General features: G+C 43.9%; 1 protein-coding gene across 5 annotated transcripts in view; it reads left to right on the forward strand.

Annotated features, from left to right (window-relative positions):
- CAST (calpastatin) overlaps positions 1 to 21,839 on the forward strand; it is a 105,756-nt gene that overhangs the window by 80,950 nt on the left and 2,967 nt on the right. For all 5 annotated transcript variants that reach the window (XM_045020841.1, XM_045020843.1, XM_045020842.1 and 2 more), the window contains 10 exons: positions 1,477 to 1,560; positions 2,324 to 2,371; positions 2,566 to 2,658; positions 3,563 to 3,664; positions 5,361 to 5,462; positions 14,158 to 14,250; positions 15,151 to 15,204; positions 15,940 to 16,029; positions 19,016 to 19,105; positions 20,342 to 20,413. In XM_045020841.1, the coding sequence (XP_044876776.1) occupies positions 1,477 to 1,560; positions 2,324 to 2,371; positions 2,566 to 2,658; positions 3,563 to 3,664; positions 5,361 to 5,462; positions 14,158 to 14,250; positions 15,151 to 15,204; positions 15,940 to 16,029; positions 19,016 to 19,105; positions 20,342 to 20,392 (807 nt within the window). In that variant the 3' untranslated portion in view covers positions 20,393 to 20,413. The remainder of the gene's footprint in view (positions 1 to 1,476; positions 1,561 to 2,323; positions 2,372 to 2,565; positions 2,659 to 3,562; positions 3,665 to 5,360; positions 5,463 to 14,157; positions 14,251 to 15,150; positions 15,205 to 15,939; positions 16,030 to 19,015; positions 19,106 to 20,341; positions 20,414 to 21,839) is intronic.

A 21,839-nucleotide genomic window follows, 5' to 3' on the forward strand; every position in this document is an offset into this window, starting at 1 on the left:
TCTTCTGAGATCCACTGTTCTTTATTGCTTCCTCTCTTTCTACCAATTATCTTTTCAGCTGCTTCTAGCATAGCTGTTTTGAAAAGATCCCAATATTTTTCCACTCCGTTTTCTTCAAGATCTTTAAGGGCCTTTTTACCTCTATCTGGTACTCTTCGTATCCCGCAATCTTGTAGTTTCTGTGTATTGTATAATCTGAGTCTGTGTTCTTTCTTTTCAAGTGCTTTAAACTTCAATTTGATGTTTGTTTTCAGCAAATAGTGATCACTCCCTATATCTGCTCCTCTGAATACGCTTGTGTCTAACACTGATGTTCTCCATCTTTGACTAACACAGATATAGTTGATCTCATTTTGTGTACGGCCATTTGGTGAAAATCCGTGTCTTTTTGTGTATGTTTTTATGTTGGAAGAAAGAATTGCAGATGCTAAACTTGAATTTTGTGCCGAAAACAATAAGTCTTGTGCCATTGTCTGTCATTCCAGTTGCATGTGAGCTGATGATTGTTTCCCAGCCTCTTCTTTCATTTCTGATCTGGGAATTAAAATCTCCCATAACCAGGACAAGATCGTGGTTTGGTATTTCTTTCATTATGATTAGGTCACTGCCTCTCTTCTATACTTTCTTCTCGCTGCTAGAAAGATCCTTGCTGTGACGTGGGTTAGTCTGTCCCCATGGCGTACTTGCCTTCTCTGAGGAGTCCCCGGGAGAGTGGATCCTTTTTATTGGCCATCAACACCTATCTGATTTGTTGCAACTGACAGGCCTGCTATGGGCATTTTCCAACCTCAGAACGTATTTCAGTAGCACATATAGCAGTCCTTCAGAACTTCACATACAAAGATAGTACATACAATTCAACATGATATTTATGTTCAACAGATCAAGACTTTTAAAATGATACCTCACAAGGCATACTTGTACAAAACATATCATAGTCATATCAGAGTGGTGAATATGCAGGTTCCAGGGTGCTACTTGGAGGTAGAGTTTCACAAAATTATTAGTATAAATTAGTGCAGAGTGATTTAAAAGTGATTTTTTTGTAAATTCACTTTAGGCATGCCTTCTGCCCCAGCTACCTCCCCTGCTTCCCTAGGCCTAATCCTGCCCCTTGCAGCCCCGAATAAGGGAGCTGTTAGTGTGTTTCATACAGAGAACAGAGTCAAGGCCCATGGGTATTTTTCTTGTTGTTGGTTTATACTTACTGTCATATTTACTTTTATCAGTTTTATACCAAATATAATGCTATTAAAATGAATGGAATTACTTCTCATTTTATATTGAAATAAGTGAGTGGAGAAACAGACTTAAGACTCATCAGAAGAAAGCATGAGATTTTGCCTGATAATTAAACTGCATTTGCAAGGGAACATCTGCCTACAATGATGTTGTACTGGAAGAGAGTCAAAAACTTGCTCACATGCAGTATGTAAGAAATGTTGAGAAATGTTCCACTTTTGTTTTCCCCCTTAGGAGAAAGCCAAACAAGAAGAACGAGAGAAACTGGGTGAAGATGAAGAAACTATCCCTCCTGAATACAGATTAATAGAAGCAAAGGTAATTCCTTTTAATATGTTTCTGTATTCTTTGCACCCCTTTCTTCGTTCTTGGATGTTGCTTCAGGCACTACAGTAATACATAATGAATGACTTCATTGTAATTTGTGGTTCATCAGCATATCAGAATACTAGGAAACTTTTATTTAGACATCTAAATACGGGTAAAGGTGGTTTAGCTTTATGCACCCAAATGTGAATAATTCTGCCTGAGAGGGGTGAATTGGATTATTTACTATTTGTGCTTCAAAAGAATAATTATTAAGTTCCAATCAATTACCTCGCTGTAACCCAGTGAAGCTGATGCGATTTTTGCAAATGTCACCAAGGGCATAATCTGATGATAGGGTTGCACAGGCATAAATGAGGCTGCAAAACCCTTTGTTGCTGATGTGTTAGGGTCAAGGAGGGTAATTTCCTAAATTCTGGAGTGATTATGCAGGGCTACAAGTTAGGCTTTCATTTGCAAACTGAGCATATTTGATATGGCAATGGAGAGACAGTAAGCATGGAAGCTCACAATGACATTTTTGGAGTCTCTCTTTCAGAGTAGAACTATATTTTAAATGCCTGAAACCCCATTTATGTCAAAAGCCTGACCAATGGCTGTTTTCTTTCTTTTTTTTTTTTTTTAAAGATGAGGAGGGGGTAGGGGGAGGAGAGGCAGTGTAATAACATTTTGTATATTTTTAACCCCCGTTACCAAAAGACTTGTGTTTCGTGATCATAGAGAACTACTTTGTTAAACAGTGTTTTCTCTGTAGGATAAAGATGGAAAACCACTCTTGCCAAAATCTAAAGAAGAAACCCAGGTCAGTGAGTAAATATTCAGAAAATCTTTCACTTTTCCATTTGTCATTCCTTAAACAGAGAAGGAAAAGATTTCCTATTCTTTAAGCTTTTAGCTGTATTCTGACTCTCTAAATTATGCAGGTATAATCAGAGCAATCAACAGATTTCAAACAGAAAGTTTAAAAAGGCTGGTGTAATTTCTTTTTAATTGTAGTCCATGAGTGAAAGTGATCTCTTGGATGCTTTGTCAAAGGAATTTTCCAGTTCCCCAGCAACATTACCGTCTGCACCACTAGCTACACCTAACGTAAGATCTCTGAATTTACTTGATTTGTATTATTCTGTTTTATATTCAAGTTGTTTAAATAACTTGTATTTTCCATGATTTTTATAGTAAATGTAAGGAAAAAAACAGGCCCAGGCTTTCTTAAATTATGAGAAAAATTGGGGTGTGTTTTATTGTTGTGTCTAATTTAACAGATGATTGCATTGGTAACACAATCATTGAGACTTTTCAAAGCAATCTAGAGGATTTAGACATGTGAGGTGAAGTTCTAGACCAGGGGTCAGCAGCCTTTCAGAAGTGGTGTGCCGAGTCTTCATTTATTCACTCTAATTTAAGGTTCTGCGTGCCAGTAATACATTTTAACATTTTTAGAAAGTCTCTTTCTATAAGTCTATAATATATAACTAAACTATTGTTATATGTAAAGTAGATAAAGGTTTTTAAAATGTTTAAGAAGCTTCATTTAAAATTAAATTAAAAAGCAGAGCCCCCTGGACCGGTGGCCAGGACCCAGGCAGTTTGAGTGCCACTGAAAATCATCTCACGTGCCGCCTTTGGCACGCGTGCCATAGGTTGCCTACTCCTGTCCTAGACCCATTGTAATCAATATGATTGTTCCCATTGACTTCAGTGAAGTCAGGATTTCACCCACTAATTTTAATGGAGAGTTGGATAAGTTACTTTTTGAGGTATGAAATGTAGAAAACATAAGTTTAAATGACTTCTTGAGAACGGTTATGCCCTCTAATGGGGATGGGGAAGGGAGTAAATTAGGCTGAAATAGATACAGTATGTTAGAAGAATCAAGTCCCAGATGAGCATTGTACAGGATGAAAATAAAACAGTTGTGCATCCCAGAAACTTGGGATTTCCTATGTATATTTATAGTAGTATATACACTGGTAACAACATTTTTTTATTTTAGAAATCCACAGCTGTTAAATCTTCCCCAGCTGCCTCTGAAGAAATTGTCTCCTCCACCACAGCTTCTGCAGTGCACTCAGCAGCTCCTCCAGCTGCTACCCCAGTAAGCAGCATTCATTGTTCTTGATGGTGATGTTCATACTAGAACCTGTTAGAGGAAGGAAACAGGAGATCTTTTTAGAGTAGTTCTTAATGGTGGACCCTGTTGTAAAATTGAACCATTTTACTATTGAAACTGGCTATTAAGAAGATAGATTTTTCTCTGGAAAAGAATTCTAGGCTTCTGCATTTTGTGTACAGTTTTGCACTATGGCCCAAATTTTGGCTTATGTTACATATATGCACATTCCAGAAACCCCCTGGCCAGCACCAGGAATGAATGCTGTAAGTTGTCCATCCCTTTTCTGGTTCCTTGAGAAACATGGAAGGCATAACTAGATGTGACCTAGAAGTCATGGGCTGTGATTGTGTATGTAAACATGTTAATGCAAGACTCAGCAATAGTCTTGAATAGCCCCCTTTCAGCTCTGAGTTGGAATAGATTTTATAATTGATCTGTGAGAGGGACTGGTCTTGGCCAGAATAGGAGCATACATTCACGTTATTTTTTTGCAGTGTATGTGCACAATTTTGAGGCTTGTTATGCTTTTTTTTCCCTCTTACGTCTGCCAGAATTTAACCCTATGTTTGGTCAGCTAAATAAAAATACAAGCTAGATCCCCATGGTGTACCCTCGCAGGACCATGTGGTTCTGTGATTTTTGTGAGGCCTCTGCAGGTGGGGTTGAGGCAAAAAATGCAAGTAAAAGTAGAATACTATACTTGTCATCGTGACAAATCACTTCTACAGGAACAGCAGGAAAAGTAAGGGTTAATGGGGAAGAGTGCTGCTTCCCCTCCTGCTGTAAGCAGAGGAGGGCTCTCCTTGGCTAGGGTAAGCAGTGCTCTTACGTATCCCCAACTCCTTCCTTGGCTGGTGCAGTGAAAGCTCCCACTTCTGTTTCAGTCTATTTTAATGGCTTTATTGGAGAAACTCCTGTGGCTCACATTTTGTTAAGAAAATAAACTTAACTGAGAAGCTATAGTTTTCAGTAGGTAAAACCTACGTGTATAAGCAAAGGACAGCACGTTCTGGAAGGAAAAAAACCTTTCAAATGTTAATGGAAATATTAAACAGCCAGAGAATTTTAACTTATGCAACTGGCACTTGCTTAGCAGCTACCTATACACTGCAGTAAAAAACCTGCTGCACCGAGTCTCAGGCTCAGGCTGTGGGGCTAAAGTTGTAGTGCAGTGTAGACATTCAGGTCGCGAGGAGAGGGGAGGGAGGGTCTCAGAGCTCAGGCTGAAGCCCAACCCCAAACGTTTACTCTGCATTTTTCAGCCCAAGCCCCATGAGTCCAAGTCAGCCGACCCAGGCCAGATACATTTGTGCTGCAGGTCTTTTATTGCTGTGTAGTCGTACCATTGGCAGAATGAGGTAGCACATGTTTGTTATGATGATCCATTTTAAAACTGTTTCTAGTGTAGATGTTGTCCTAAATTAGAACTGGTTTGCTTGTAGCAGACGAATGCCAAATAAATCTCTACTCCACTTGCCTAGTCTAAGTTATCTTTTCCCTTTACTCTGAACATCCAATAATTTTCCAACTGTTGTCACTACATTGCAATTAATTTTATTTATGGTATTTCAAAGGCAGAGTAGACTTTGTGTTGGATAAAGTTAGTGTTTATTATACCTTGTTTAAATGAAGATTTTTTGTGACATACGTTTTCTTGAATATATTTACATTTTGTTAGGGTGGGAAAGAGCAAGACAATGCCCTAGACCTCCTGGCTGGTTCACTGGGACAAAGAGAACCTGATCCTGATGAAAACAAACCAGTTGTGGATAAAGTAAAGGTAGTGAAATATTCTCAACTTGTACCACCAAAAATAAATGGAACATCTGCCTTGTCTATTCTTAATCTATTTATTTTACACAGAAGAGAACATGGTACATCATTTTCAAGCACAAGAATAATTTTAGTGAAGATAAAGCATGTGTGTATGCTATGCTTAATTTATGCATGTTTTATTCAAGAAGTTACATGTTTAATTGACCAGTTCATTTCATATTGTAAATCTAAAAGGTTTAAACACCAGGGTAGTCATGTTCAGATTCTTTTTAAGTTTTGTGATGAATTCATAAGTGCTTGATGCCATCCCAGACAATTGAAAACAATTAGGAGCTGAAGTATGTTGTAGAAGAAGATCAAAAGTATTTAATCCAGTACCTGTGCAATTATTTCTGTGATTACATTTCAGATTCTTCTCTAAACTTCATTTCTAAAGTGATTTTGATTGCCTGTTGTTAAATTGAGTTTTATCACATTACACATAGCAGAGTAAACTAATAGACTGTTAATGATATTCTTGAAATGAAAAAATCATGTTCTACTGGGGTTTCTTTTCAGATGTGTGTGCTCAAGCCTACCCCCACATACACTTGTCGAGACTTCACATTGTACTAACTCTTTAGGTATAGAGTGTTGTATCTTCAATGCTCTTCCTGCCATTTCTTTGGTTGGCTAAAGGTTATTAGTAGAAAATAATGCAAAACTCTGCTCCTAACTGCAGGGATTAAAGGCCCAATCCTAAACCACTGAAGTCAATGAGAGATTTGCCATTGACTTCACTGGGGAAGGAGTAGGCCCATAGTACAGTTTTTTATTTTTTGTCTACAAAGTTTATAATCTTTAGCAGCCTAAGAAGTTGCCAAACTGGCTTTGTCCATATGTTTGCGCACACTACAGCAGAGGTTTTCAAACTGTGGGGCATGCCTCCCTAGGGGGGCGCAGAGGAACACTCAGGGGCTCGGGCTTCAGCTCAGCGGGGCTCGGGGAGGGACTGCCACTTCCACCCCCTAACTCACCTCTTTTTGGCTGGGTTGGGGTGGCGCAACTCAAAGTGGGGGCTCAGCTCAAAAACTGAAAACTGCTGCTCTGCAGCTATCAGCCCACACAGCCAGATTTTTCAGGATGTTGCAGTTCCTGATATTTCTGGCCAAATAGGTTGTATGACAACCAGTTCCTCTCCGGTATCTTCAGTTCTGTTCTCTACCTCCTTAGCCTTTAATTCCCAATGTTAACATTTTGAAGGAGCCCTGGTTTAAAGACTTAAATTTTCCTCTTAGCAGCTCAAAACAATTAGTGTTTTTGACACATTAAGTAACCCCAAATTGTACACTCACAGGAATGTCATTGACACCAGTAAGATTGGACAGGTTAAAAATAAGTGCAGAATTTGGTCCCTAATTTTTAAATAATTTTTAAAGAAAGTACTGTATGGAGTGATATTAAATATCCTGCAATAAGTTGCCCCGAAGGGTGTCCAACAAACTAAGAATTGATGTAATAGATTAATTATATTTTTAATGTTGGTAAGTGACAGCATGAGCCTGGGCTGGAGAGAGTTTGCGTGTGTTTAATCATCAAGCCCAAAACTTGGTATCTCTGCATCACAGTACAGTATGCGTATGTTAACTTCTATACCTTTTTTTTAAACACAGAAAATGTTTATAACAAATTAGGATGCTTTGTTTTCTAGTAAAAAAGAGAATTCTCTAAATTCTTCTTCGAGTGCTTGCTCATGTCCATTCAACTTAGGTATGTGTGTTCACCACGTGCACCGGTGCTGGAAGCTTTTTCCCCTCAGCAGTATCCGTAGGGGATCAGCTCTGGCGCCCCCTGGAGTGGCACACACATGCTGCAGTATATAGGGCACTGCCAATTCCCCCCTACCCTCAGTTCCTTCTTGCTGCCAGTGACAGTGCTGGAATTGTTGCAGCTTCAGTTAGTGCTGTTGCTGCTTGTTTGTACAAACCAGTTATCTCTTGTATTATAGTGTATATAATTTTCTGTTAATGTTTATAAATCCCTTAGCTATAGTTAGAGACTTCATAGGTCCCGAACAGGACTTTGCTTCAGGACGGGGCATGCCTCGGTCCCCAGGCTTTAAGCTCTGTGGTTGCTGCAAGAGGCCTATGCCCATTAGTGATCCACACAGCAGTTGTCTGCTTTGCATGGGCGAAGGGCACTTCTCTTATTGAGAAATGAAAAATTTGCAAGTCCTTCAAGCCAAGGACTAAGAAGGAGTGCGATATTCATTTAAGAGCACTCCTTATGGAGTCGGCCCTTACCCCAGTCCTAGAGCAACACACTAACTCGGCGCTGAGTACTGTGACCTCGGTACACAGTGCCCCACTGGGACCGTCCACTAGCCAGCACTGGTCCCCATCCGTGGCTCCAACCAAGAAGGCGGGGCAAGGCGGTCTCCAACCTCCCACAAAAGAAAGGATAAGACTGGGTGTGCGAAGGTCCCTCTTCACCCATGTCCCTCTTCACCGAGTCAGGATCTCGGGCCCATGCTCCAGTGGAGCGATGTAGCCCAACCTGCTCCCCGCCAGCTACCCTGGATAGCAGAGGGTGCCTCCATCAGCTCCGGAGGCCCTGCAGGCAGCGCGGGTGATCATATCCCTCCTGGTGCCACTTACACCGGCTCCTGCAGTTCCCCGGTCATGGAATAAACCTGTGTTCGGACTGCTTCGGTTCCCACCTCAGCGGCACCATTCCCCGTTGCAGGGGACATCCCACCAGCACTCGCCCTCCCATAGCCGCCATGCATCTGACGTGATAGGCAGATGCAGCGCAGTCCCAGTTGATCCCCAGACCTTGGGCATGGGCAGAGAGGCTCAAGGTACAGCTCGCCGGCCACCGGGCATAGACCTTTGGAGGCTTGCACTCCTCAGCAGGAGTACCAGTCCTGGCACCTGGTATCTCCAAGACCGTGGTACCACTCCAAGGACCCGTCGAGGGATCGATGTTACCATTCCTTGGATCGTTGCCAATACCCTAGGAGGGCATCACCCCATGCGGGCACTTCCCGGCACCAGGCCCATTCTGACTCCTGGTCCCAGTCCTCATCCTGGTACCGCTCATCAAGCACGAGATGTAGATCGCCAGCTCCAAGCTGTCGTGGATCCGTTGAGCACCACGGGTCCCTAAGACCCCGTTCCAGATCGGATTCCAGGTGGAGTGACCAGCACTGGTAGGGACAAAGCCACCATTTCACTCCGTCCCGGTCACCTAGGAGCAAACGCTCAGGATCCAGCTCTGGTTTGAAGCGAGGTTCCTTGACAGCGGGACAAGCTCCAGTACCGTCTATACTATCGGCACCGAAACTGGCCCATGGTTTCAGGCACAGTGGCTGGTGCCGTGGTATCCATGGATCCTGTGGGGTTTCACCCAGCCCTCCCAGGCTGCCTGGAGAGTCAGAGAGACCAGCTGGCTCTCTCTCTCACCCTCCTCCAGTGCGCAAAGCCTCGGGTGCGAGGACCCCACAGGTCAAAGAGGGAACAAGGGAACAAGCTACTGGACCACCAATGGTTGTGGAGGACCCTCCAGCACCAGCATCTTCATCATCATCGCCAGACGAGTCATTAATGGGGCCCCCTCCCCCGGTTCCTCCGGAGGATGATAAAGCGCACCAGGAACTACTGAAGAGGGTCGCTGCCAACCTTGGCCTTTAGGCAAAGGAGCTAGAGGAGCCTTCGGACTCTTTTCAATGTCCTCTGCTCCACAGCACTGGCCAGGGTGGCACTTCCCCTTCATGATGGGGTCTCTAAGATCACTAATGCCCTGTGGCAAACTCCCTCCTCCCTGCCACCCATCTCCAAGGGGGCTGAGCGCAAGTACTTTGTGCCATCCAAAGGCCATGAGTACCTGTACACCCACCCTGCTCCCAACTCCCTAATGGTAAAAGCGATTAACCACAGGGAGCGACAAAGTCAACCCGGGGCTATCCCTAGGAACAATTACTCCAAGAGACTAGACTTGTTTGGGCGTAAGGTTTATTCGTTCTCTAGTTTCCAGTTGAGGGTGGCCAACCATCAGGCCCTCCAGGACGCTATGATTTTAACATGTGGCAAGCCATGGCCAAGTTCGAGGGCTCTCTTCCTGAGGCTTCTAAGAAGGCATTCCGGGCTATTATGGAGGAGGGCACCTCTGTGGCTAGGGCGATGCTCCAGGTGGCGTCGGATGTGGTGGATACTGCCTCCCGAACCATAGCCTTAGCCATTACCACGCGCCAGACATCCTGGTTGCTCCCCTTTGGCTTGTCCACAGAGGCTCAGCAGTCCAATGCTAGACCTTCCCTTTGATGTGCAAGCCCTATTTGCGGAACAGACGGACAATAAGCTTTATGGCCTAAAGGACTCCCGCATGACCCTTAAAACACTGGGCCTGTATGTTCCTGGCCCTGCCCGCAAGCGGTTTAAGCCGCAGCAGGCTCAGGGTCAGGGGAGCCACCCTTGCCAGGAGCCTCCTTATAAGAAATCCAGAGGCTACTAGCCAACAGCCTTCACAAGACTCTCAGTCGAGCTCGACCCACAGTAAGCAGACAGGCAAGCATTCATTTTGAGGGTAAGCCGGAGGGTGACCTACCGGACTGTTCCCAGGATCCTCCCTCCCCTATTTTTGCCAACCACCTTTTTTCCTTTCCTCCCTGCATGGGCATCTAGACCATCAGACCTATGGGTCCTCAATACGGTGGCGTGGGGTTACACCCTTCAGTTACTTTCTACCCCACCTCCCCATCCCTCTTCAGGGTCTCCTCGCGCAGGAGGTAGAGGGGTTACTGCAGCTAGGTGCAGTGGAGATTGTACCTCCAGAGCACAGGAACAAGGGGTTCTGTTCCTGCTACTTTTTAATCCCAAAGGCCAAGGGCGGTCTGTGACCTATCCTGGATCTGCAAGACTTGAACCGCTTCCTAGCGAAGCTGAAGTTCTGCATGGTCTACCTGGCCTCCATCATCCCCTCCCTGGATCCAGGAGACTTGTATGCCACTATCTGAAAGATGTGTACTTTCACATCGCCATCTTCTAGGGACACAGACGCTTACTCCGGTTTATGGTAGGTCCCAACCACTATCAGTTTGCGGTCCTCCCATTTGGCCTAGTGACAGCGCCTCAGGTGTTTACCAAGTGCATGTCAGTGGTGGTGGCTTACCTCAGACATCGGGGTATCCAGAGCTACCCGTACCTCGATGACTGACTGGCTAGTCAAGGGCAGCTCCAGGTCCAAAGGCATGTCACAATACTGTTAGTCACCTGCCGTCACTTTGGCCTGTTGGTGAACGACAAAAAAATCCACGTTCGTTCCGGTACAGAGGATAGAGTTCATTGGAGCGGTGCTCGACTCGACCTGCACCAGGGTGTTCCTGCCGCTGGAGAGATTCAGGGCACTGACGGACCTCATTGCAGAAGTCTCCACATTTCCCCTGACCCATGGCCAGGGTTTCCCTGCGCCTACTAGGTCACATGGCAACATGTACATATGTGGTGCACCACGCCAGGCTCCGGATGCGACCCCTGCAGCTATGGCTGGTGACGGTCTACTCCCAGTCCAGGGACCACCTGGAAAAGATCGTTACCATCCCTGCGAAAAAACAGTACTTACCTCGCTGCAATGGTGGACCGACCCCGGGAAAGTTCTGGAAGAAGTTCTCTTCATCAGCACTCCTCACTCAGTCGAGTTGGTTTCAGACGCCTAGGACCTCGGCTGGGGGTGCGCACCTCGGCACCCTCCAGATCCAAAATATGTGGTCCCCAGAGGAGTTGACGCTAAAGATAAACGTCAAAGAACTCAGGGCGGTGCACAGAGCATGCGCAGTCTTCCTCCCTCACCTATCGGGCAGAGTGGTCAGAGTCCTGACGGACAACACAGCCTCAATGTTCTACATCAGCAGACAAGTGGGAGCGCGATCCTTTGCCCAGAGGCAGTCCATCTCTGGGACTTCTGCCTCGACCACGGAATCCATCTAGAAGCGTCACCTTCTGGGTGCCAAGAACACACTAGCAGATCACCTAAGCAGGGACTTCTCCTCCCACCACGAGTGGGTGTTCCACCTGGAGGTAGCCAGCACGATCTTCCAGAGGTGGGGAACTCCCCCAGTGAATTTGTTCATGACCAGGCAGAACAGAAGGTGCCACAGGTTTTGCTCCAGATGGGGTCTGGGCAAGGGCTCCCTCTTAGACGCCTTCCTCCTGCCGTGGGCAGCAAACCTGATGTATGCATTCCCTCCAATTCCGCTAATCAGCAAGGTCCTAGCAAAAGTCAACATTGCCCCAGCGTGGCCTCGCCAGCACTGGTTCGGGACGCTATCAAGCTTTTCAGCGATCCTTCCCTGGCCCCTGCTGAATCAACCAGATCTGCTGTCACAAGATCACAGTCGACTGGCACTCCAGCCTCGCGTCCCTCCACCTCATGATGTGGCTGAACACTGAGGAATGAGCCAGTTCGGAAGGGGTCCAGAAGGTCCTCCTTGAGAGTAGAAAGCCCTCAACTAGGTAGACCTTCCTGGCAAAGTGGATGAGGTTCTCCCGCTGGATGGCCAAACAGGGCAGCTCCCCTATGCATTCTTCGGTGCAGTCAATCTTAGACTACCTGCTTCATTTTAAGGAGCCAGGGCCTAGCGCACTCCTCTATTAGGGTGCAGCTGATGGCCATTTCTGCTTTTCATCTGCCAATCCAGGGGCAGACTGTGTTCTTCAATGACAGGACGGTCAGGTTCCTTAGAGGCCTCAAGAGGCTTTTTCCTCAAGTCTGGTCCCCGGCCCCTCAGTGGGATCGCAACTTGGTTCTGTCTAGGCTTATGGGCCCGCCCTTTGAGCATTTGGCTTTGGGATCCCTTTCTTATCTATTGAGGAAGGTAGCTTTCCTGGTGGCAGTGATGTCAGCGAGGTGAGTCTCCGAACTGTGAGTTCTGACCTCAGAACTGCTGTACAAGGTCTTCTATAAGAACAAGATCCAGCTCTGGCCCCACCCAGCTTTCCTTTCCAAGGTGGCATCTAGTTTCCACATGAGCCAGGACATCTTCCTTACGGTCTTCTGTCCTAAGCCCCAGGAGACTAGTGAAGAAAGGTGCCTTCACACTTTCGACGTAAGAAGGGCTCTGGCTTTCTACTTAGATCAGACAAAACCTTTCCGTAAGTTGACTCAGCTTTTCACCTCTACAGCTGATGGGATGAAGGGCCTCCCAGTGTCCTCGCAGAGGATTTCTAACTGGATTACCTCTTGCATTCAGACCTGCTACGAGTTAGTGGGAGTCCCTCCACCGCTGATCGTCGGAGCCCACTTGACCAGTGCACAGGCATCTTTGGCGGCCTTCCTGGCATACTTCCCGATCCAGGACATCTGTCGAGCTGTGACGTGGTCCTCGGTGCACACGTTCACAGCCCACTACACAATCACACAGCAGGCCAGGGACAATGCTGGGTTTGGCAGAGCTGTGTGGCAATCTACACATCCGTGAACTCCTACCCACCTCTGAGGGGTACTATTTGGGAGTCACCTAAGTTGAATGGACGTGAGCAAGCACTCGAAGAAGAAAATACAGTTACTTTTTCCATAACTGCTGTTCTTCGAGATGTGTTGCCCATGTCCATTCCACAACCCACCCTCCTTCCCCACTGTCAGAGTTTCCGGCAAGAAGGAACTGAAGGTGTGGGGAACCGGCAGCGTCCCTTATATCGCAGCATGTGCGCACCATTCCAGGGGGCCCCTACGGATACTGCTGAGGGAAAAACTTCTGGCACCAGTGCATGCAGCGAGCACACACACACCTAAGTTGAATGGACACGAGCAACATATCTCAAAGAACACCAATTACGGAAAAAGGTAACTGTCTTTTTTTGACTGTAAATGGCTAGTTATTTTTTTAATATGTACTGAAGGATATACATATATCTAATCAAATACCACATAAAGTAGCCTAAACAAAAACATACAGATTTGATTGTAGAATGAATGCTTCCCTCTTTCATATTGTATTCAGGAAATTGTGATCTTAATCATCTTAATCTTAATCATAATCATATTTTATGTTTAAAACCATCTCTGGCTGCAGCTAATTCTGACTGTTTCCTTAGTAATAAGAGACACAGACCACTGACCTTTAATTGTGATATTTGGCTGGCAAGAACCTTGCATTTTTATACAATCTGAGCATGGCTGAGGAGCTGCAACACAAAGCAGTGCCGTTATAAGAATGTTAACCTTGTGTTTGAGCTAGTGCAGTTGGTGAATGAGTTCTAATGTGGTGGCATAATGTGCTGAATACTTAGTAAGCAGTTGAGTTGTTATCTAGCTGAGAAGCAGAACTGAAAACGTATTTGAAGAAAATAGTATCTGTTGTCATTTTGGGATTTTTAACATATTACAATTGTATATCTGTTGAGAGGCAACATTATTTTCAAGCTTTATACCCACAATGCAAGGTTCATGGTTAAACAAATGTGTACACATTTCCACTGATCCTGAACTCTAGTGTATAAAAATGTTGTTGTTCTCCTAGAACATTTATCTAAAAAGATACTTTATAAGATCTACCACTCAAAAAATTCTCTGTTTAATAAAGTCGTCCTAGCATATCTATTAGTTTGGGTCACGTGTTGTATGATACACAATTACAGAAGCAGTAAATTACAGATTACTCTTACTAGACCCCATCATTCTAATGGAGGAGATCAGTAATAGTGTTGTTTGTTTCATATTCTTAGGAAGGTGCTAAATCTGAACACAAAGACAAACTTGGGGACAGAGATGATACAATCCCTCCTGATTACAGGCATATTCTGGATTCAGATGAGCAGGTAAACAGAACCAAATACCTCAGTTGCTGCATTCTGAATTTAGATTCAGTCATCTTAACACTGCAACAAGTCAGTTTTCCCATCAGTAGAGTTGTGTGAGCAACCATTGGAGTTATATGAGTGACTCATCTCTATTGGAGTTACCTATATAAATCCCCACACTGAAGATGGGAGAATAAATCTCCAAACCATTATGTGTTTGATGCAAAGAAAATGGACTGTTCCTTTTTTACATTGATCAAAGTCAGAATGGTTAAGACACTTCAAACAGTCATCAGCGATCAATGTAGCCAGGAAGTACTGGGATCCACGTGGCTGAAAATCAGGCCCAAGGTGTCTTAAGTTGAGCACCCAAAAACAAGGCGCACAATACTAGTGGCCACTCTTGAAAACTTAGCCACAGTGATTTTAAGGCCTATTATTCCCTTCTCATCTTAGTAAAGCATTGTAAGATCTGTGGATGAAAAACATTACGTAAGTACTATTGTTTTTGTGGAACCTGGCAGAATAAAGTCTGGTGAAGCTGTCACTCATTTTACTGAATCACTGCCATGCCAAGGGAGTGAATGATCTTGCTCAACAAATGGGTGCCAGACAAAGTGTGTCCTAACCAATTCTCCTCTACTGGAAGGATACAAGGTGAGATGCAGAGTGTTCAGGGGGACGTTAAAGCAAGGAAAAAAGTGAGATCACAAGAATGTGATGGAGGCCATGTAGGTATAATAAATGGATTGTAAAGTGGATAGGATAGTAAAGCATCATAAATAAAGTTACTGTGAATAATAAGTAGTAGTGTCAAGTGAAGAATGTAAGAGCCTATTTTACTTTCAGTTTGATTCATCAGCTCAAACTAAGGGTTATGTAATAAATGCAACCATTTCATCCTGTCTGTTTTTTAAGGGTAAACCAGTAAAGCCAATAGCAAAGGAGGATGTGAAACCCAAAGAACCAAAGGTAAAAGTCATTAGTTTTATTCTGCACTGATCCCTTCCTGACTGTGCTCTGAATCGAATGCTGTTCTAAGCAGTGTTATCTTTGATTCAATAGCACTGTATATTGCAAATTCTCAGAAATGCTGTTGAATAGATGTAGAAATATTGTCCTTATTTAAGTAAGAGTAAAGACTTTCAAATGGGCAACACTTATAATGTAGATATTACACATACAAAACTACATTCAAAGAATGTTAAAGTTGTAAAGTCAAGTACTGAAAAGTTCAGACATGCCAGAATTAAGGCTACATGTGCAGTCTGACAATCAAAATTAGGCTGAACTACCAGCTTCACCTGTAATAAGAACATGGGAACCAAGATTTTCAAAAATGAATTCTTAAAAGCATACATAAGAACCTAAATAAGTAGCCTGAGTTTCAAAAAATGCTGAGCATTAATTGCTTTTACTGATTTCAAAATAGTAGCACTTCTTGAAAATCAGGAAACTGGGTTAGGTCCTTAAATATGAATTTGGGAATCAATTTTAAAAAATTTCAGCCATGTGATTTCAGGAAGCTGCAGCTACACTGGGAAAAGAACTATGCTGTCTGATCAGCTTTGTGGATTGGGTGTAAGTGCTAATGATTTATTTATTTATTTTTGTCGGTTGGTTTTTTGCTTTAGTTGATCATTTTAGAGTACAATCAGTGACTCCTTTTGCATTCTATACTTTGACTGATGATAGTTTCTTTTGCAGAAGCCTACAGATGATTCTGCAGCTATTGATGCTCTATCAGGGGACTTTGATAATTGTGCAAAAACTCCTCCCACACCACAACACTCAAAGGTAGGATATTTTCTCTCGAAGGATTTGCAAAATAGTATATTTGCATGACCCCCACAGACCTAGGTTTGCATTACATTTCTTTGCTTTGGCTCTATTTGTGTTTAGATTTGCACTCTCCCGTATAAGAGCATTTGAGAGGGTAACTTAAAGGGACACTGTTAAAGCTTCATTGTTGGCCTGACATACTTTTAGAAGAAGTGTGAGAATTAACTGGGTTCAGAAAAGAACTAGATAAATTCATGGACGATAGGTCCATCGTTGGCTATTAGCCAAGATTGTCAGGGATGCAACCCTATGCTCTGGGTATCCCATAACCTCTGACTGCCAGAAGCTGGGACTGGATGACAGGGAATGAACCACTTGATAATTGCCCTGTGCTGTTCATTCCCTCTAAAGCATCTGGCACTGGCCATTGTCATGTGACAGGATACTGGGCTAGACCATGGAGATGGCCATTCTTATGTTCTTATCCAGGGGATCCCAATTTTTTCAGTTGTCTTCCTTGGATGAAGATCAGGAGGAAATAAGAGTAGATATATAAGTAGGGCTGGAGTTGTGAGTTGCCTTGATGGTGAAGACAAAAATCCTGTTGAAGTATCTTCAGAGCAATGAGAGAGGAAGGTGGATTTCAGTAGCAGTATTTGTATAGAGTAGGGTGGGACAAGAGGAAACGGGGAAGCAAAGAGGAGAAATCTTGACTTTATTACTGCAAGAATGACCAAAGTTTAGGGGAAGGTTGGAACAAAGAGGAAAGTGAAGGTGCTGTAGAAGTAGTGATAGAAGGGCAGACTTGACAGTGTCTGAAGAGAGCTTGGATGTGTGAGGGAGCAGAGGAGAGAGAGAATTCAAATACAGCATCAACATTGTCAGCCCATTTGTTGGGGAGGATAAGAGAGTTGACAGCAGGGATGAAGAAGTAAGAAGAGGATTTAGGATGAAAAATGAACAGTTCAATTTGTATCATATTGAGTTTGAGATTGTGGTATGACATTCACTTGGAACGGTGAGAGATGCAGGTGGAGATGTGAGACTGCAGAATGAGAAAGGCAGGTGGTAGGGAGGTACATTTGGGAGTCAGGCGCATAGAGATGGTGCCATAGTTAAATCTATAGGAATGGATGATGATGCTCTGGAGAATATAGAGGGAGACAAGGGAGCTGATATGTGATTAAATCTGGAATTGGAGAAAAGCACTGTGGAGGTCAAACTTCCTTCATGCTTGCTGTCCCTATCAATCCACTTGGGCTGTGCCAGCAAAACAGCACTCTCATTGCCTTTTGTATCATTGGAGAAATGGATCCATCCAAAATGGCTCCTTTGACGTGACCAGAACACGCTGGGATGATTGGGGGATATTAAGTGCTAAGATTCACGAACTGTGTTGTTAGATTTTCTAGAAGTGCTCACTGCTGGCTAAATTAGGCTTCATTTAGTCAACCCCTATAACAATTTATTTGCTCCCGTTTGCTACCTCTCTCTCCCCTGGATAAATAACCCCCCTAGTTCCCTCACCCACAGCCAGAAGAAATTACATCACCTGAGGGGTGAAGAGCCTTTGTTCTCCACTGGCTTCCCACAGTCACAGCACGGTCTCCATGCCAGTTCTTCCCTACCTCACTCCTGGCCACCTGATGTGATCCACCTCCCCTGCTTGTTTCCAGCCTCAGGGTCAAATTGGGAACTGGCAGCAGTGGAGGGTGTCACTTTAGGAGCACAGTGTGGGAGAAATATGGGGACTCTCAGCTGGGAAGAGGCAAGTATGGTTGGGATTTTGACCACCTGAGAGTCCAGATTCAGCCTTGCCTCCCAGCAGTCAAAAATTAATTTTCCTGCCCAGCACAGCAACTTCTACTGGCCTCCTTGGAAACTGAGCCAGTTCATAAGTGACCCCTGTGAGTTAGCTGGTTTTCTCAAGCTTAAAACATAAAACACCCAATTACTGAGAGACAGATACCAGTAATCTCCCATTTAAAACATTTACTGTGATTCTGTCACGTGATTTCTTTTTTGTTCCATACTGCCAGTAAGAAATGCCCTATTAAGCTGAGGGGTACAAAGCAGGATACAGTTCCCAAAAAGGAAGGTGATTCTGTTTCCAGAGAGACCCGCTGACTAAAGCAGAACAATAGGAAGCTGCCTGGTCACCTCCTGATGTCGGGGTGGGGACAGTGACAAAGTTTAACTACATCTCTCTTTCCAGTAATGGACTTTTCTCAGGACTCCCCAGCACTGATAGGAGAATAAACAACAAAATTCCCTTTGTTACATGAGTTCAACCATTGCTAAGTACATTAAATAAAATATATTCCTGAATTATAAATACTAATTCATTAGTTCTCACTCACTGCTTGAGAATGCATCTTGTTCATCTCCTCCAAATAAACTTATTTTTTTTCTACTAGGACAAGAAGAGTGGTTGTTTGGGGCCATTCCTTGGACTTGTCCCAGATCTTTTAACAGTTGTTGGCACTGATTTTATGACTCTGTAGCCTTACCCATTTAGCCACCCTTTCTCACATTGTAACTGATTTAAGCATTAGCCTAATCCTAGAAAGGAACTCTTTGCCCTGAGTAATCAACAAAGCTAAATGAGAGTAACTTATTTCTTTATCTTTCCAAAACCCCTTCTTCCTCAGCATGCACACACACATACCATACATCTTCAGTAAGCCATCTAAAGATATGATGTCTAAATAAATGGTACAAGTCCCATAAAATATAGTTTGTCTGTCTGTGGAGTGAGGGGCAGATTCTCAGGTGCAGTGCACCTGCTTTGTACTGAAGATGGAATCTGGCCACATAGCCAATACAGTAGGCCAGCAGACGATCAGCTTCATCACCTCTGCCCTTTCTGCTGCCAAACAAGGGGGCTCCTCAGTGCTAGACAGGGATCTAGCCCAAATATTCTCGACTCCATTTGATTCTGGAAGATGGTAACTCTTCTTTCTCTTTGTTTGTTTGAAAGTGAATTTGTTTCTGATGACAGGTGTCAGGATTAGAGGACAAAAGTGGAAAGGAAGCTGCCACCACGAAACCAGCCACAAAGGAGGGTGGAAAACCTGAAGATCCTAAAACGGTAGAACCAAGTCCTAATATGGATAGGGCTGGAAAGTTGAACAATATGAGTGTGGAGATGGGCAGATTGGATCTGGAACCATTTTATTTGGACATGAGAATTTGGGGAATGTGTTCTCAAATAATAGGTTCTGTTTGACCCACTTTTGTATGTATGCAAGGGAGTGGCACTTAACTATTTCAGGAGATGCTGTGGCTTAAATAAGTGTCTGCTTCAAAAGAGGGTAAATCCCATGCAGCATACGAGGTAGATGTGGGCTCTGTGTATTCCTATGTTCCTCAAGACACACAAACTCCTCATTCTCACCTTCAGAGCTTCTTGTCCACAGCCCTGTTCTTGTCTATCACTGCCCTCCTCACCCCATTCTTTGACTACTTCTCTGACTTGTGATTCCACCCCTTCTTTCTTCTCCTCTCCTGCCTCCAGTAACCTTATTCTCCCATGTCACGTCCCTCGTCTTCTCCCCTTTTGTCATAAGTTTTATGTAATCATTAAATAAAAGAATCTGTGCCTGTATATAAATACGTATGCCGAATGAATTTGGGGGAGAGGGAAGGTGTGTTAATTTTTTATGTAGTGCATGTCTGTAGATGGATATATACTTAATATGAGCAAAACAGCAGAAAGGACCCAAATGTTGCTTGGATTGTTAGCAACCCATAAAGGATCATAGAAACTGGAATTAGACATGGAAAAGACCTAGCCCATTTAATAATCTGATCCATCCATTTATTCCTTTGAGCCAGACTTATAACATCATGTATATCATATTTTTTCAGTGATTGTGATGAATGGCATTTTTCTTTACCAGGAAATTTGGTTTCCAAGTCTTTTGTTTAACAACAGTTGAGCTGACTTGCAAATTTTAATTTAAAAGCATTGCATCAGGGAGTTTTATAATGTTAAAAGTTGTCTGGCTGCCGATAGCTATAGCCTATAGCTGTGGCCCAGTAGATGTGAAGATAATAGGGCGGGAGATCAGCCACACATGCCAAAATAAAATATGGGATAGGGAAAAATAAGGAGAAATGGACCCACATGAAGTTACAAATACGTTTTGCTGAATGATGGCCTTTTTTCCCTCTCTGTTACTGCTGATGAGCATGACTCACAGATGCAGATCATTTAGATGCTGTCATTATCAATTCTAATCTATAATTGTTATGTTATTTTGATTTCTAATCTGAAACAGTAAATTATAGCTCATCCATGCTTTGTTTTACTTTTTCTTTTTAGGCAAAGGAGCAGTCCTCCAGTTCAAAACCCAAGAACCAAAAAACAAGTTAAAGTTTAATATTACAGTATTGGGTAAGATTTCTCTTTAACCCATCCTCTTAGTTACCATAAAGACAGTCTACATTAATGAACCATAATTACATGAATGAGATGAGACCATTTCACAAGGCCGACTGGAACCAAGTTGTAGTTCACTTTTAGACCAAATACGCAGGACTTCACTGTAGAGAATTCTAGTCAGAAAGGCCCTGCCATCTCCTCTAGCACAGGCTCCTCTCACCTCCCACCAAACCAGAACAGAATTGCTTCCTGCAATTAATTTTCAAGAGCTTTTGGATAATTTAATTTTAAATATCTCAAGTGATGCCACTGCTTCCTTTGTGAGACCATTTCACAGACTAATAACCCTCAGTGTCAAAGTTATTCCTAATATTCTATATAAACAGTCTTTCTTCTTCGAGTGCTGGTCCCTCCGTGTATTCCACCACGGGCATGCATGCGCTCCATGCCGCCAGAGACGTTTGAAAGCAGTGTCTGTTGGTCTACACATGCACACTTGCTCACCTCATGCCTCTGACTGAGGAGATAAAAGGTGGGGGGAGGGGCCAGACTGACCACCTCTCCAGTTCCTTCTCAGCACCACATGGGTCCAGGTTGGAACCTCCAGTGTCCAAAGCTTCAGCTTTCTCCTTTTTCTGTGAACATATCAACGTCTATTTATCGGTAAATAGTTTAAGTGTTTATAGTTTTATCTGATAACCATAAGACACTAAAGCTAGTTAGCCACCCTGTCGTGAGAAGCCCCACCCCCAGTTCTTCATGTGGGGTACTGGACTATGCCCAGGACACAGGGCTTCAAAATTTGTGCTTCCTGCTCGTGATCTTTCTCGGTCAGCGACAACCACCAACATTGCTTGCACCCCCTCGGGGAAGCCAACAACGCGCTGCCAAGGTCCACTATCTGGTATTAGTTCCCCAGTTATACGCAGAAACGTCAGGAACTTCACTTTAGGAAGTACCTAATAAAAAGGCCATGAGGCTGCAATCGAACCCAGGCCAGGGAACCCTCTCACCCCACCCTGTAGATCTGCCTGACTCAGCAAGGGGTGTGCCTCGTGTCACAAGATCCAACTCAGGAGTGAGGGAGTCAACCCCCACTTATGCCTTGTTGGGGTCTTGTCGAGAGAGCAGGAAGCGTCCTCCTTCAAATCCACTTTGAAGAAATCAGATTCAACCCTGCCTAAACTGAACAAGTCTCTGAGCTCAGCCCAAGAGAACTTAGTATGTCCTAACTCATAAGGGTATGACAAGACCGACCAAAAGTCTAGGGCTCTGTCAGCACTGAATCGTGACTGGGCAGCAGTGGTGTCTCCTGTACCACTCAAGCACAAACCCTAGGCTCTGTTGGCACCAATGAAGAGCAGTCACCAAGAGCATCAGCTATCTGCGGTACTGACTTTGTCTGCCATGGCTATGGCACAGACTGTCTCTGCTGTGA

The sequence above is a fragment of the Mauremys mutica genome, chromosome 6 (assembly GCF_020497125.1).
Source record: "Mauremys mutica isolate MM-2020 ecotype Southern chromosome 6, ASM2049712v1, whole genome shotgun sequence".
NCBI lineage: Eukaryota > Metazoa > Chordata > Testudines > Geoemydidae > Mauremys > Mauremys mutica.